At 37.5% G+C, this 17667-nt stretch overlaps 1 protein-coding gene across 6 annotated transcripts in view; it reads right to left on the reverse strand.

The window, feature by feature from the left end:
- Positions 1 to 16792: 16792 nt before the first annotated feature.
- DYNC1I2 (dynein cytoplasmic 1 intermediate chain 2) overlaps positions 16793 to 17667 on the reverse strand; it is a 58774-nt gene continuing 57899 nt past the window's right edge. For all 6 annotated transcript variants that reach the window (XM_019459479.2, XM_019459473.2, XM_019459500.2 and 3 more), the window contains one exon: positions 16793 to 17447. In XM_019459479.2, coding sequence (XP_019315024.1) covers positions 17334 to 17447 — 114 coding nt within the window. In that variant the 3' untranslated portion in view covers positions 16793 to 17333. The remainder of the gene's footprint in view (positions 17448 to 17667) is intronic.

Consider the following 17667-nt stretch of genomic DNA (forward strand, 5'->3'; position numbering starts at 1 on the left):
CCCATTTGCTTTTAATCTGTATGTGTCTTTATATTTAAAATGTGTTTATTATAAAGTTTAATTATTTTTGAAAGAGCGAGCAATAAACAGGGGAAGACAGGGAGAGAGAATCCCAAGATTTGAGAGAATCGCAGAGCTCAAACTCACAAACCATGAGATCATAACCCAAGCTGAAATCAACAGTTGGATGCTTAATTGACTGAGCCACCGAGGCACTTTGCTAAAGTGTGTTTATTATAGACGACACATATTTGGGTCTTATTTTTTGACAGCTATGATAGTCTACCTTTTAATTGATGAATTTTGGACCACTGATGCTCAAAGTGATTATTTATATACTTACATTAATACCTACCATATTTGTTACTGTTTTCTATTCCTTGCCCTTTTTCTTATTTTTATCTTCCATTCTTCTGCCTTTTTTGGCTTTAATTGGGCATTTCATATGATCCCATTTTATCTTTTTATAGCATACTTAAAAATTTTTTTTTATTTATTTATTTTTAATTTATTTTTTGAGAGAGCGAGCAGGGGAGTGGCAGAGACAGAGGGTGACACAGAATCTGAAGCAGGCTCCAGACTCTGAGCTGTCTGCACAGAGCCTGATGCGGAGCTCGAACTCACATACCAGATAATGATCTGAGCTGAAGTCAGATGTTTAACCACCTGAACCACCCAAGCGCCCATAGCATACTTTTTAAAAACTTTAGTTGTTCCCCTAGAGTTTTCAATATAAACTTATAACCAATCCAAGTCCACTTTCAAGTAATATTCTACTTTATACATAGTGGGAATACCTTATAATAAAATAATCCTCATTCCTCCCTTCTGTCCCTTCATTGCTGTCATTCACTTCACTTGTACATTAGTGCGCGCACACACACACACAAGTATATATAGTTGAATATGGTGTTGCTATTTAAAAAAAAATTTTTTTTAATGTTTATCATTTTTGAGAGACAGAGATAAAGCATGAGAGGGGAAGAGGCAGAGAGAGGGAGACACAGAATCCGAAGCAGGCTCCAGGCTCTGAACTGTCAGCACAGAGCATGATGCGGGGCTCGAACTCACGAACTCTGAGATCATGACCTGAGCCAAAGTCAGATGCTCACGACTGAGCCACCCAGGCACCCCTGTTGCTATTATTTTAAACAAATTTACCTGTTACATCAATTAAGGATAAGAAACATAGTTTTAATTTTACCTTCACTATTCCTTCTCTGATGCTCTTCCTTTTTCTATGTGGAACAGTTTTTCTGACCTGTATCATTCTTTTTCTCTCTAAAGAACTTCTTTTAACATTTTTTGCAAGGTAAGTCTCCTGGCAACAAATTCCCTCAGTTTTTGTTTTGAGAAAATCTTTGTCTTCACTTTTTAAGGATAATTTCACATGCTACAGAATTCTAGGTTGGTGGTTTTTTCCCTTTCAACACTTTTAAATATTTGTCTTCTTCCTTTCATGGTTTCTGAAAAGTTGGGTATTATTCTTAAATCTTTGTTCATCTATAGGTAGGTGTTTCTCTGGCTGCTTTTAAGATTTTTTCTTTATCTTTGATTTTCTGTGGTTTTAAAACTAAATCCTAGGTGTAGGTTGTTTTTTGGGTTTTTGTTTTTTGTTTGTTTTTGGCATTTCTTCTGCTTGATGTTCCCTAAGCTTACTGGTTCTGTGGTTTGGTATCTGACCTTAATTGGGGAAAAATTCTCATTGTTTCAAATTCTTGTTTTGTTCCTTCTATTTTTTCCTTCTGGTATTCCCATTATACACATTACAACTTCTGTAGTCATCCCAGTTTTTAGATACTTTCTTTTTTGTTTTAGAAGTTTCTAATGAGACATTTTTAAGCTCAGAGATTCTTAGCCACATCCAGTTCACTCATAAACTCATCAAAGGCATTCTTCATTTGTGTTTTGATCTCTAGCATTCCTTTTGGGTTTGTCCTTAGAATTTCCATCTCTTTTTTTATGTTGCCCATTGTTCTTGCATGTTGTCTCCATTAGAGCCCTTAACATATTAAATCCTAGTTTTAAATTCCTGGTCTCCTAATTCCAACATTCCTGCCATATCATCTAATTTTGATGTCTACTCTCTTAAAAAGTAAGTTTTCTGACTCTTAGTGAATCTTGTAATTTTTTTCTTGATAGGTGGGACAGGATGGCTAGAGTGCACCAGAGATGGGTGCTTCTCTTCCCTCAGGTAGTTAGGCTCTGGTTAATTACTTTTTCTGAGGGCAGACCTTAAAACAGAATGCTGTAGCATACTTCAAAAATAGTTCCTTTTCTCCTCCTCCTGCTGAAAACACAAGGGGATTATTTTTAGGTATTCACTGAGACACTAGTAGGGACTCCTGTGGTAAAACAAAAGCTGTTCCTTCCCCTAGTCTACACTTCACATGACTGGGTTCCCCTGGAGTTTTAACTGATTTTTCCACACATTGAACCTCCAGCAATTTGTCAATTGCTGTTCAGTTTTCCCTACCCTGGCACTGGTTCCCATGGATGTAATTGCTCTAGTATGTTGTGGTTTTCTATATTTGCTTGTCGGTCTAATTTTGGGGGGACAGTGGTTTGCACTTTGACCTTACTTCCCTTATGGATCTAGGAAGAGTTGTTTGTTCAGCTTTTTACTTGCTTTTAGTACAGAGTGGCAACTTCTAAACTTCTTTTATGCAGGACTAGAAACTGGAAGTCTAGAATTCTTAGTTCAAAGTAATTTTCTTTGTCTTCATATATTCTTGTCAAAGAGACGCTTGATGCCAGTAGTGTTAACTTGTATATAACTTTTTTTTTTTTTTTGGCTTCTGACAGTTTTTAGGATTGGTCCTGTAGTGTTGGTACTTTAAAATTTTCCTTTTAAAAATTCATCTGGTTCTATGCTTGAATGGGCATGAACCCTTTTTATTCCTAAAACTTTTCAGACCAAAGGAATCTGTTCCACTCTTTTGGTCTCTCTACATTTTCTCATTTATTTCCTTTCTGTTTAGGTAGATTTTGGGATTTTTGGAACTACCCCAGCATCTTTTAGTTTTCCTTGAGAGTTTCTCCATCAATACTTCTAGGTTGAGTAACGGGAGCTTCCTTGTGATCATTCTGCTGACAGCTTTGCTCTTCAGCTGTATCCCTTGACTGGCCTGTTTCTTGTTTTTTAAATTTAGTGACTGATATCCTCTTCTATGCCTTTGGGATATATTAAATACAGTTTATTCTGTGGACTTTTAAAAAAATTTGTTTGGGCCTTTCATATTCTTGGCTTTCTTGAAATATTTTGGTGATTCATAGTTGTAATTTATTTAGTTGCTCACTTTTGTGTTTGAGATTTCTTTTTGTGGATGTTGTTCTGTTTATCAAAGTCCATAATGGGAGGGGTGGGCTATGCTGCCAGGTGCATATATGCCAATATTTTGATTCTGGGTATAGACTTCTCTTGATAAGCAAGTACCTGGTGGTGGGGGGTGGCATTGCCCTATTTCTCCTGCTCCAGTGGTTTCCCTGTTATGTTATAGTTGGGTATGGACACCCCTTCTGCCCACCACTTGGCCCATGGTTGGGGAATGGGACTTGCTTAGCTATTGTGCATCAACTCCCTAATGAATCACCCTTACCAGCAGCCATGAGCACCTTCCTGCTCTTTGTGTCGGTTGATTCTGGATTTCAACCCATTCTTTTGTGTGTAGTAGTCTTTATCTCTTTTGTGTTGCAGTTTCCTCATTTTATTTGCCATAGCTTTGATCCCAGCTTTTTATCTTTCTGGCATTTTTCAAAACTTCTACTCTCTTGCTAGCCCTTAGTTTTTCAGTGCTGTAGCAGATTTTATTATTTCTCTTCTGCTTTATCACCTTATATAGAATTTAGGGTTGAGAGAGATAGATCCTGTCCTGTCTACCATCTTGATCCAATCTTACTACTACCACTTTAAGAAAACAGAAAAAAAAAAAATTCTTATAGCCTTTCTTTTATTCCAGTTAACTTCCTTGAAAAGAACTAGTGTTGCAGTGGCTCCCAGGATGGTCCTCTAGTTACAAAATGTGATGTACTACTATCTGTTCACAGAAAGTACTGTTTACAAGGAGCTATTGAAATTTTAGCTCTTTGCTTCCTAACACCCACAATTTTGTGATGCACCTCTCAATACTAAAAAGCAATTCGCAGCAGTGAATACTCTTAGGGGTCATGAAATAGTACTTAGTGATAATCGATTTTATTTGCATTGAAGTATTAGAGACAATAGAACTATCTTAAAAACTCAGGATCGTAGTGACTTTTGTCCCCCTTTTTAAACAATGAAGTAGACATCCATCCTTGAACAAAAGCACTGTGGGAATGAGCACCATCTGCCAAGGGACCTAGGAGGAGTCTTGCCCACCCCTGCATCCAGACCTTGTTATGGGCTGAAGAACCAGCAAAACTGCCTCAAACCCTCTTGCTGCAGTCAGAGAAGAACTTGGAAAGTACTGTCCTAGGTGGATATGCATGGATGAGAAAGAATTTGCAAAAATCCAGACTTCCCAAGAGGAGATTCCATCACACCATGGGAACAAAAAAACCCCCCAAAACAAAAAAACAAAAAATAAGTTTGTTTAGTGTGGACTGTAAGAGGAACTTTCACATAGCCATGATGGATAGGGCTGAACTATCCAGCAGTGGCAATCCCTTCCCTGGGGTCAAGGAAAGCAGTGAGTGTCTGGCTCACTGTGAGGGGACCAGTGGTGAGGGACCTTTATGACTGGGGCGAGGGTGGTCTGGGAAAGAGCCAGATAAGACTATCAAAGGGCATTGAAGAATGCATTTCCTGTTGGCAGTGCTCAGGAACTCAGCCCACAAGCCTCTGGGAGTGATTCACCCAAGGATCATCCCACTGGGTCCATAGGCACCCAATCACCCCAAGGGCTAAACCAACATCTCCCCTGACCCTGCAGCCAGCTGCTTGTGCACACTGGAGTGCAAACGCAACAGTAAGTCAAGTAAACACCATCAGAGAGAAACCAGAAACCTGAGCTATAGTGCCACCTTCTGAAAAATGAGAGGATTCCAGTGGGCACTGGTGAGTGGTAAGGACCAGGGAAGATATAAAAGCTTAAGAATTCTGCCATAACAGAGAGCAAGAAGAATTTATGTAGTTGGGTGTATTTATACAAAGCCAGAGAAAACTCCGAATACAGCAGCACTAACAGTATACTCCATCTGAAAGCATCTAGTAAAGATCTAAAGAGATATCAGCTACTTCACATGCAAAAGGAGCAAGCCAAACTACAAGGAACATGAAAAATCAAGGAAACACATCACCAAAATAAAATAATTATCCAATAACCATGCTCTCAAAGGTATGGAGTTTTGTGATCTACCTGATAAAATAAGAAATGAACTACAAGAAAACTCAGACAAGTCAATGTAATCAGAGGGAAAAAAAAAACAACAAAATGAAATATTTATCCAAGGGACAGAGATCATAAAGAACCAAAATAATTCTGAAGCTGAAAAACTGAATGACTGAAATGAAAAATGCAACAGAGAACATCTGAAGCAGAGTAAAAGCAAATGGAAGACAGAATAAGTGATTTAGAGGACAGAAATGTTGAAATAACACAGATCAGGAAAAAGAAAAATGAATAAAAAAGAAAGCCTATGTAATCAATAGCATTCCATCAAAACAAATATTAGAATAGCTGGGGTTCAAGAAGGAGAACAGGAAAAGGGGGCAGAAAATTTATTTGAACAAATAATGGTTGAGAATCTACCAAACCTGGGGAGAGCTAGGGACATCCAAGTTCATGAAGCTAAGAGGTCACCCTATTATCTCCATGCAAGAAGACTTTCTCTAAGACACATTATAATAAAACTGTTTTAAATCAAAGATAAAGGCAGAATCCTAAAAGCAGCCAGTGGGGGGGAAAAGCCTGTAACCTACAGAGGAATCCCTGTTAGGCTATGAGTAGAGACTCGGCAGAAACTATAGGTCAGGACAGAGTAGAATCAAAGTGTTGAAAGAAAAAAATTGCCAGCCAAGAATACTCTGTCTGGCAAAGTTATACCTCAGATATGAAGAACTATTTTCACAGACAAAAACTGAGGGAGTTCATTACCACTAGATTTGCAATAAATGCTGAAAGGAGTTTTTCAATCTCAAAAAAGGCTAATCAGCAACATGATGACACAGGAAAATATACAACACACTGGTAAAAGTGTTATATATGCAGTTTATGTATATACAATCAGAAAACTCTAATTCTGTAATAAGTTTGTTAACCACTTAACTGTAGTAGAAAGGTTAAAGGGGAAGAGTATTAAAAATAATTATAGCTACTTTGTTAATGAATAAACAATACAAAGAATAATGACATCAAAAATATGAAAGGAAAATGCAAAAGGATGAAGCTTTTTGTGCAACTGAAGTAGGACTTCAAAATGGACTATTTTAACTTTATTTTGAAAGAGCAAGAGTGCGAGCAGGGGAGGGGCAGAAAGAGAGGAGAGAGAGAATCCCAAGTAGGCTCTGGCTGTTAGTGTGGAGCCCAATGTGGGCCTTGAACCCACAAACTGTGAGATCATGACTTGAGCTGAAATCAAGAGTCAGGCACTTAACCAAATGAGCCACTAGGCATCCCTAATATGGACTTTTATCTATGAGATTTTGTTTTTTAAATATGTTTATTTTATTTTTGAGAGAGAGCACAAGCAGGGGAGGGGCACAGAGAGGGGGACAGAGGATCTGAAGCAGCCTTTGCACTGGCAGCATTGAGCTGGATGTAGGGCTTGAACTCAGGAACTACCTGAGCTGAAGTCCAACACTCAAGTGACTGAGCCAACCAGATGCTCCTATCTATGAGACATTTTATGTAAGCCTCATGGTAACCACAAATAAAAACCTAGAACAGATTCACAAAAGATTCAGAAAGGGGAAAAAGAACATATCACTGTGAAAAGTCACCAATAAAGGTAGGCAGAAACGGAAAAAAAAATGGAAATACAAAACTGGAAACCAATTAATAAGATGGCATTAGTAAGTCCTTACGTATCAGTAATAACTGTAAATATAAATGGGTTGAATTCACTAACAAAAGGCACAGAGTAGCTGGAGGGTTTAAAAAAAAAAAAAACCCAACTATATGCTGCCTACTAGAGACTCACTTCAGTTTGAAGGACACACAAGCTCAAAGTTGCAGGATAAAAGTCAGCATACAGAATCAGCTCCATTTCTATACACTAACGGTGAAACATATAAATAAATCCACTTACAATAGCATCAAAAACAACAAAATACTTAAGGAATAAATTTAACCAAGGAAGTGAAAGATCTGTACAATGAAAACTACAAGACCCTGATGAAAGAAAGTGAGTCAAACAAACAGAAATCCCATGCTCATAGATCAAAAGAATTAACATTGTTTAAATGTCCATACTCCCCAAAGCCATCTACAGCTTCAACACAATCTCTATCAAAATTCCAATGGCCTTTTTCAAGACCTAGAAAAACCAATCCTAAAATTTGAAACCCTGACTAGCCAAAGCAATCCAGAGAAGAAAGAAACCAGAGGAATCTCATTTCTTTATTTCAAATTATACTACAAAGCTATAGTTAAAATAGTAGGATACTGACATTAAAAAAAAAAGGACACACAGGCCAATGGAACAGAATGAAGAGCCCAGACATAAATCCCTACCTGCAGAGTTAACTATTATTTGACAAGGGAGCTAAGAACACTCAATCAGAAAAGAACTTCAACAAATGGTGTTGGGAAAGGTGGATAATCACATGTAGAAAAATGAAATTGAACCCTTAGAGCACTTACAAAAATTGACTCAAAATGGATTAAAGACTTAAACATAAGGTCTGATACTGTAAAACTCCTAGAAAAAAACAAAGGGAAGAAGCTCCTTCATATTGGTCTGTGCAATGATATTTTGGATATGACCCCAAAAGCACAAGCAACAGAAGCAAAAATCAACAAGTAGGACTGCATCAAACAAAAAGGCTTCTGCACAGCAAACAAAAGTTAAAAAAATGAAAAGGCAATCTATGGAATGGGAGACAACATTTGCAAATCATTTATCCAATAAGAAGTTAATATCCAAAATATATAAAGAACTCCTACAACTCAATGACAAAACCCCAAATGATCCAATTAAAAAACAGGCATAGGAAATAGACATTTTTCCAAAGAAGACATATATATGGCCAACAGGTCATGAAAAGGTGTTCAACATCACTAATCATTAGGGAAAATCAAATCAAACCACAATGAGATACCACCACTTCATACCTATTAGAATGGCTATCATTGAGAAGACGAGATAAGTGTTGGTGAGGACGTGAGGATAAAGAAACCCTTGTATAACTGTTGGTAGGAATGTAAACTGGTGTAGCTACAATGGGAAAAAAGTAGGGAGGCTCCTCAAAAAAATTAAAAATAGAACTACTGTTTATGATCCAACAATTCCACTTCTGGATATATATCCAAAGGAAATGAAAAAAAAGGATTTTGAAGAGATATATGCACTTCTATGTTTACTGCAGCACTGTTCCAATAGCCAAGATATGGAAACAACCTTAATTGTCCTTCAACAGATGAATGGATGCAGAAGTTATGGTACACATACACACAGCAATATTATTCAGCCATGAGAAAGAAGAAAATCCTGCCATTTGTAACAACATGGATGGACACTTGAAAGCATTAATACTAAGTGAGGTGAGTCAGACACAAAGACGAATACTGTATGATATTCCTTATAGGCAGAATCTTTCAAAAAAGCCAAACTCAAAAGCAGACAGTAGATTGGTGGTTATCAGAGGCTGGGGGGTGAGATACTTGGGGATATACTACTTAAGGGTACAAACTTGGAGATGTAATGCACAGCACAGTGATTATAGGCAGTACCATATTATAAATTTCAAAGTTGCTAAGCAACTAGATCTTAATTGTTCCCACCACACACACACACAAAAAAATGTAATTATGTGACATGAAAGAGGTATTAGCTAACACTTTTTCATGCTAAATGGCTGTTTATATAAGTATATAAAATAAACACGTTGGACACCTTACACAATCTTACATCTTAATTATGCCTAAAAATTAAAAAAAAACAACAAACTACTCAATTGACTTTAAGAGAAAAGGCCCAGCACTGCCCTTAGGTGCCTCATTTTAGAGGATATCTTCAAAATCTATGCCTACACCCTCCTATAGCTGTGCCCCTGCAGGGCCAATAGGATATCCCCACCTCGAGCCCATCTTATTCCTTTATAAGATCATGTTCAAGGTACCTGGGCCTCAAATTTTCTCCCTGAACAGCTCAGCTTCCAGAGCCTGCATGAGCTTCTTCAACCAGGTCCACTTCCCTAAAATGCACCTATAAATCTAAAGGGTAGTCAAGAAGTGCCTGTGGTTTTCCAGTGGTTCAAAATTTAGGCATGTGGGCTGAAGAATTCACAAGAGTTCCTTGGAGGCTCATCATTCACAGAACAGGTGGAAGAGAAGGAGAGGAATGGGCTGTGGGCTGGTTCTCCTCTGGCTGCTACATTTTGAGGTGGAATTCTGAAAATTCTAAAATCCAAGCTATATGTACATGCTATGAACATAATTTAATAGCTTGTTTTTATAACAGTGAAATCTTCTGACCTACTGCTTCAAGGCCTGTAAATGTTAGGGGGAGGGCCTACAGAGGAGAAAAGTAGTGACTGCTAAATGGGTTTTAGGTACAGTCCTTGCTAACAGAGATGCCATAAGGGATGTCACACGATGGCTCAGCTATCAAGTCACAGCTACTGCCATCATCCTCAGCCAGTGGAAACTTACTTTGTAGGTTCCTAGAAGCCAGAAAACTAATCTTAATTCCTCTCTCTTACAGAGTTGTTTTTTTGTTTTTTTTTAAATATAGTCTTCTAAACATGTAGCTAGTACGTAGGCTTATCTGGATAAAAAACTGACTTGTTGATTGGCTAAGATCATAAAGGCAGTGTAGTGTGGTGCTTAAGAACACAGCTCTAAAATCAGACTGTTTAGGTTTAGTTCGTAGATTGTGAATCACTTAATGTCCCAAAGCCCAGTGATATTCTGGACCTGGCTTGTACCAGCTGAAGGAGAACCCCATTATATGCGCATGTTCCCAATTCCATATTCAGTGATATCACATTGGTAGTTTGCTATTTATTGGCCGTGGTGGGGGCGTTTGTACCATTGGAAACTGGCTATAAATCAGGCCCACAGAAATTGGTTCAAATTAGTTTGTTTTTGTATATTAGTAATCATAATAGTTCCCACACTATAGGAAGCTAGGATAAATAAGAGTATGTCATATATAATCATTTAGCAAATGCTCAATAAATGCTACCAGTTATTAATAAATACATGGTCAGAATGCACAAAGGCCAGTTCTTTGTAAAGCAGAGGAAACTTTGGAAACAAGAAATATACAGTTCCATTAAGTATGAAGAGTTAGTGGAAGATCTTTTGAGTGTTTCTTCCCCATTCTTTTTCTTTGAAACTTACTCCATTCTGGTTTTGCGGTCTCTTTCAGTAGAGGAAGCAAGGGGAGGGGAGAAGGATTAGAAGGGAATCCTAACGGGTCAATCCAGAAAGCCTTGTGTGGTAAAGCAGAGACCTCTGAACTTGTACAAGCTTGTCTTTAAGCTCTAACAGCCAAGAGATAAAGCGTATAAACTTGTAAGTGCTACTGAAGAGCAGTTATTGAACCTGTTAAAGGCTATTTACTCATCACGTACCATAATAGCAATGCCTCATATTTGTATCTTTTTTTTTTTTGTATAATTCTTCATTTTCACACAGATTCTGGTTTAATTCTATAACAGCCCTGTGAAGCAGCAGATGTAGAAATAAGCTTAGAGAGGTGAAACCATGTGCTCAGAGTTATGGTTAACTGAGTTTCAACACAAGCTGACTATAAGTCCAAGACTCTTTATACTAGAAATACAAATCTCAGAGCCACCATGTTTTGAACGAGTTTACCAACCCAACATTAGAATTTTGTGGTCAACTGTTTCCTCTCAGTGGATATAGTTCCAACTAAGGTACAACATCCTGATAACGTTATAGCCTTTTGGGGGGCTTTTGATCTCTGTGGATCTATTATTCGAGTTATTCTCTTGTTACACTACTATTACTATGGCATTCATTTTACAATATTTAGGATGAAGGTCTAGAGAGATGAGGAACAACAAACCCCAGGGGCAGTCTTCTATGAATCACACTGTTCTTCTTATCTAATTTTTTTTAATGTGTATTTTGTGTGAGAGAGTACACAAGAGTGCGAGGGGCAGAGAGAGAGAGAGAGAGAGAGAGAGAGAGAGAATCCCAAGCAGCCTCCACGCTGTCAGCACAGAGCCTGATGTGGGGCTCAATCTCATGAACTGAGATCACAACCTGAGCTGAAATCAAGAGTCGGACCTTTAACCAACTGAGCCACCCAGGCACCCTTCTTTGTCTGATTTTCAACACAAAATACAAAAGTCCTTTTTCCCAATTGATACCACCTCTATTCAAGTAACTCCTAAGTTTCAGGAGAGCTGATAGAAGAGGACAGGTCCTTCACAGCCATCTAACAACCCTCCATGTACTGACAGATCATGACTGTATCAAACATTATTGGGAATGAAGCCCATTAGGAAGGACCTAGTCATTTTACCAAGTTTCTTGCTCAATCGGTACTCATTAACATGTCAAGTTTTGACTTATTTCAAAATCACATTTTGGATACAATGAGATAGCAGAGATCTGCCAATCCAGATGTGAGTTAGATAAAAGCTATTAGTGCAGGACTCATCTTAGGGCTTCCTCTAAGCCTGACAGCCATACACAGGTCATCAAGGACTGAAGCTCCTCCTTCTAGTAATTATCTTCCTACAGCAAACACAAGTTATTTTCAAAGGGACTGACTGTAGGGAAGAAGGAATGGAACTGTGTAAGTTAAAAAAAATTTTTTTTAATGTTTATATTTATTTTTGAGACAGAGCATGAGCATGAGCAGGGGAGGGGCAGAGAGAGAGGGAGACACAGAATCCGAAGCAGGCTCCAGGCTCTGAGCTGTCAGCACAGAGCCTGATGTGGGGCTCGAACCCACGAACCATGAGATCATGACCTGAGCTGAAGTCGGACGCTTAACCGACTGAGCCACCCAGGCGCCCGGAACTGTAAGTTTTAAAAGTTGAAGAACTTCTCCCCAGAATTTTGTGTAAGTGACTGATTCCAGTTCTGCTACCATGTAGTTGGGTAGTCATGAATTTTTTTCTCAATGATTTGTAAAAGAGGTTCCACCTCCTCTTTTTCGGTCTCCAGATATCACAACCCATGTTCTACGTAAGTAACATAAGAGCAACAGCTGAGTACAGGCTGGAAATTCAGAGTGGGTCATTGTTTTCCTATTTTCATAATTTATAAACCACAGAATTTAATAAAACATTCCTGGGAAAAGTATCACTGATTAAGGGTAATTAATATCCCTCAGTTCACTGCCATTCCTAAACATCTGAGAGTTAAATTATGATGTCTTAGAATAAAAAAATTTTTTCTTGGACACCAAACCACTTAACCTTCAGAAGATGCATTCTTATTACGCTGCACAGATGGCTACACAAATGGTCTCTTTACATTTTTGTATCCTTAAGAAAAAGAGAAAAGTTCCTTATTTGTGTGGGACTTTATAATTTACAAGTTTTCACATACACAGTATCTCCTGTAATCTTCACAGAAAGTGAACATTTTCCTCATTTAACCCAGACGAATACTGACCCTTGTCCCAGGTTACATTACGGGTGGTATCAGGAATAGAATTTGGGTCTTCTGAGCCCAGTGTTCTTTTTCTCATACACCAGCCCCACTTAAGCAGAAGAGATTCTGTTCCAAACCATTTCCGTTACTTTGTTCAGAAAAAAATGTTTTTTAATCTAGTATGAAAATTCACGAAAGATAACATTCCTCGCCATCAAAGCCTTACCGGTGCTATACCTGATTTCTGAAGTCACCAGAGGCAGGTCTCTGCATGTTCGGCACCAGGTGGGTGTGTTCTACACCCCACACAATCACTGCCTCACAGCTTTCTGGCCAAATCAAGCACATTAAAAAACAGGCATGATAATACATTACCAGACACCTGAATAAATGACCTCACAAAGTGAAACAGACCTTTCTGAAAGCTTACCTGAGTGCAAGCTGTTCCATCCTCTGAATGGGAACTGGTAATGGAATATTAAGAAGCCAAAACCGAGATTCCTGCTATGAAACTAACAACACAAAATACTGTAATTTTAGAAAAGTCTGTAAAAGATAGCTGATTGGCTATGTTGAAACTATCAGTGGTTAGGAACTATATACTGAAAACTTAAATACCTGAAATCCATTTGAACTTTAAGAAGTTGTGAACATGGCAGGCAGGAAGAATCTGTACACCTAAAATCCAACTAAAGCTCCAAGAGCGTCAGCCTATTGAGAAAAGTACTGCAATGTGATGACTATTCAGTCTTCTGGTTGGCATTCTGAGTTAGGATTGTATCATCTTTTTCTAAAACAGGTTTGTTATATGTGAAAAGGATTTAAAAAATTTAACATACTAAGTTACCTTTTGGGGGCAGTAAGATTAAAGAGACTGGTTAATGTTCTTAACTGTAATCTTTGAATTCAAAAAAAATATTGAACTTGGGTGTTTTTTTATTAAACACGGGTTGTCTCTGGGGCAACTTTCAAATTCTTTGGTAGCACTAGAAGCCCTCAGAATCTGTAAACCAGATCTTTAAGTAAATAACTGACGAGCACTAGAAGAGTCCCAGGTATTTCTCCCAAACCTGTAAGATCTTTCTTTAGTTGCTTAGCAATAGGAAGGTGATAGCAGGAAAGCAAGAATTCCTTTTTTGCTTCTTTGTAGCTTGGGGAAAAAAATCTGAATGGAAATCTCATCACTAAATCATCAAATGAGGCAAAGCCAATAGCTTTTTATCCTAGACTTATGCCCAAGATTCAGGCATGACACTACCACCTTGGATGCTACGTCATGTTTGGAACAACTCAGTTCCCACAACCATTGAGCAGCTGGAGCTGTAAGCAGTGATCCATCCTCTCCGATATACACCTAATTGTACAGCCTTTTCTATTTAGAAAATAACATAATACCAATGTTGAAATACCAGGAATGTGGAAAAGATTTAAAAATGCATTGCTCAAGGGCGCCTGGATGGCTCAGTTGGTTGAGTGTCCAACTTTGGCTCAGGTCAAGATTTCACGGTTCGTGAGTCTGAACCCCACATCAGGCTCCCTGCCGCTGTCGGCACAAAGCCTGCTTCAGATCCTCTGTCCCTCTCTCTCTGCCCTTCCTCTGCCCATTCTCACTCTCTCTCAAAAATAAACAAACATAAAACAAAAAAGAATTTCTAAAATTGCACTGCCCAAGAGAATGGAAAGATGAAAAATCACATGCTTTACACCAGATTATCTTTCATTCATTCAAGCCCTTCTTTTCCATATGGTTTAAGAGGTAGAGATTAGTCTATTCAGTACTAGTACAAAACAGAATGAGTCAACATTCTTACAATACTGAAAGAGTAGGATCACTCCTAATACTACTTTCCTTTAGTTTCTTCCCCTTAAATTTTAAGCCATCCACTCCTTCAAGATGCAGTATGTCAGCATTACTGCAACAATATTTTATATCTAGAGATTTTCTAAACTTTGTAGGGAATGGGATCTATAAACACGAAGACAGATTCTACCAATGAATTTTTGCGTTTCTTTTTTTGCTTAAATTATACCAAAAATTACTTCTGAGACTTATTCTAAGTTAATTATTGTCTGCAAAACTGATTATTCTTCCAACACAAACAGGGATAACCCTTTAACATAATCTTTAACATCTCATTCAAAAGATAATAACCATACAATAAACAAAATAAGAAACTAGCGAGAAAACTATGGCTTGTTTCCCACTCAGAAAAAAGTATAACTGATCACGAATAAGGTATAATTTCCATAACTGGATATTTTTGAAAATTTTAAGGTTTTCATTTGTAAAAGAGTAAAGAGCTGTGCTCTACTCTTCTAGTCAGCTTGATCTGTCAGAAGATTCTACACCAATATTGACAGTCTTAGTACTTACTTTTTTCCTGTCATACAATCAACCTTAAAAGGCAGTTCCTCCCATTAAATTCCTGTATTCCTAAAAATGTAGACTAAAGTTAAATGGGCAAAGGTCTCCATTGCATTTTTGCGGGGAGAGGGAGAGAAGTTATTCCTCAAAAGCACAATCTCTCGTGCTAAGTATTTTACTTACCAACTTTATTCTTTCGCAACTGAACACATCAACTGGAGCCCAAAGAGCATCTGATTTGCCACATCTTGTGACTCCCAACCCTAGTCATAATGATGTTTTCCCTTTTTCTAGTCCTTTTTACAAACTGATGGCAAAAAACATAATAACTATTACAGTGACTACATGAATTTCTCTATACAAAGACAGTGTTATCCTGTTGAAATTGAACTTCTGACTCAAAGACACTGCTACCATGAGCTAACATGAGATGTTTGCCTACTAATATAAAAAAAACAACAACTTATCTTTGGTATGCTATAGGCAATTTTAGGGTGTTAATTTGTGAAAACTGAATATATTAAAATGGAGAACTGCCTGAAGTAATTACAATTAATAATTTTAGAGCTGGAAGGAAATTTAAAAATCATCTAATCTAAGCTTTATTCCTAGATAAAAAGAATGAGATACAAACAGACGGAAAGACTTGGCTAAAATCACACTTCTCATGAGTGCCAGTGCTAGAACTAGAGTTATGTCTAGTATTCCTAGTTGATTATTTCTTACACTATATGACACTCATAGTTCAGAAATTTTATTACTGTATTTGGAAATTTATCTTCCAACAGATTTTAGTTAGAATTATAAAACCAAAACAAAAATGTTCAAATTCTGCTATCTACTCTCCCTTCCTAGTTCATGTTCTGATGAATAAACAACAGGTAAACTTTAGAAAGACAAGAGGTCAGGATTAAGGAAATGGACAATTTAAAGTGGATAAAATAAAGATCTGATCATAATGCTTTCCTCTAATCCTGAAATTGGTTGATTTCAACACTAATTCTTAGATATTTGTCACTTATCTTTCAGACTTATTACACAAGGTTGTGTGGTAACGGATTTCAAGATGTGGAGTTGATACAATGACAACGTCATTTGAACACTTTTCCTTTACGGCTACTACTGCAACCATGAAATCAGTTTCTCTCAAAGGAGGTTTTAGTCTCAGAAAGCTCACATACATAGCAATCTCAATCAGTGAAAATAAGAGGCAGCTTTCTGTTTATTCTTTAGACTAAATAGATCTCAGATGGAAAGTAGGGGAGTAATGCAAAAGTTAACCTAGGAGAAATGTTTTAACTGACAGGTTATTTAAACATCAGTCCAATTCATTAAGAGATCTACAGTATAACGTATGGAATATTTAAGACACCAAACTGTGGGGCGCCTGGGTGGCTCAGTCAGTTAAGTGTCCAACTTCAGCTCAGGTCATGATCTCGCAGTCTGTGAGTTCAAGCCCCACGTCGGGCTCTGTGCTGACAGCTTAGAGCCTGCTTCAGATTCGGTCTCCTTCTCACTCTGCCTCTCCCCCTGCCCATGCTCTGTCTCTCTCTCAAAAAAAAAAAAAAAGTTAAGACATAAAACTACGAGATTTGAGGTGACTGCTTACAAGAGCTTAAAGAAAGATATGGGAAAAAAAGACACTTTATAAAAGAGATGGAAAGGTTAAAACTGCAAGGCTAAGTGAAAATAAAAATCTGAAAAGTTAAAGCATATTTGTTTTTATTTATAGATAGCTATCACATGAATTATAAAGAAGAAAAAGGACATCAGAATGGAACTTGGGCAGATGTATGCATGCTCTGGCTAAGAATAAACAACGTTCTTACATATTATGGTTAGTGAGAACATTATCAGTAGAACAGGGAATTGTGATTATTTAAAAATATGCAGAACTTATTTAATCTGTACTTTAGAAATAACCTGCATATAGTGTTATAAGTTGAAAAGAATTCAAAAGAATAACTAATACCAAATATACAACCTGTGTATAAGAATTCAGAAAAGGCTGCAATCTGTAAAGTCAATCAGCTGTATTAAAAATGACACAAATCCAAAACAAGATGCATGTTATATAAAAGGGACATTTTTGTAAGACTGTAAGATTTGCTTGCTGCATTAAATCCATGGTTTAATCCACGAAATCTCCTTTTAATTAACATTTAGATAGAAACATGCAAATAGCTTAGGTTCTACTTAGAGTTTTCCCCAAATCCACTAAGGCTACAATATCACCCTGTCAGGAGCTAAGCAGGTATTCGGGTAGCTGCTTCCTCCTCTGCATCAGCTCGGTTTGCATTAATTTCTGCAAGCGTTCGGCCAAACCGTGCCCATTCATCATTTCGGGGGACAGCAATCTGCTGTTAAAAGAAAAACAATGTTTTTTCAATGTACGCTGAAATAAAAGATCATCTTACCCAGTATTTCAGTTTGTTTTCAAATAATTTCTCCATTAAAAAGTAATAATTGACCTAAATGGTCTTTCCATAATTACAGGGACTATAACAACGCTTTACAATACATTTCAAAACAAACGATGATGTTTGTGAAGTGTGTTGTGACAGCCTCAGAAATGATTTT

Source organism: Panthera pardus, unplaced genomic scaffold (genome assembly GCF_024362965.1).
Source record: "Panthera pardus isolate Hobbes unplaced genomic scaffold, ASM2436296v1 HiC_scaffold_10, whole genome shotgun sequence".
Lineage (NCBI taxonomy): Eukaryota > Metazoa > Chordata > Mammalia > Carnivora > Felidae > Panthera > Panthera pardus.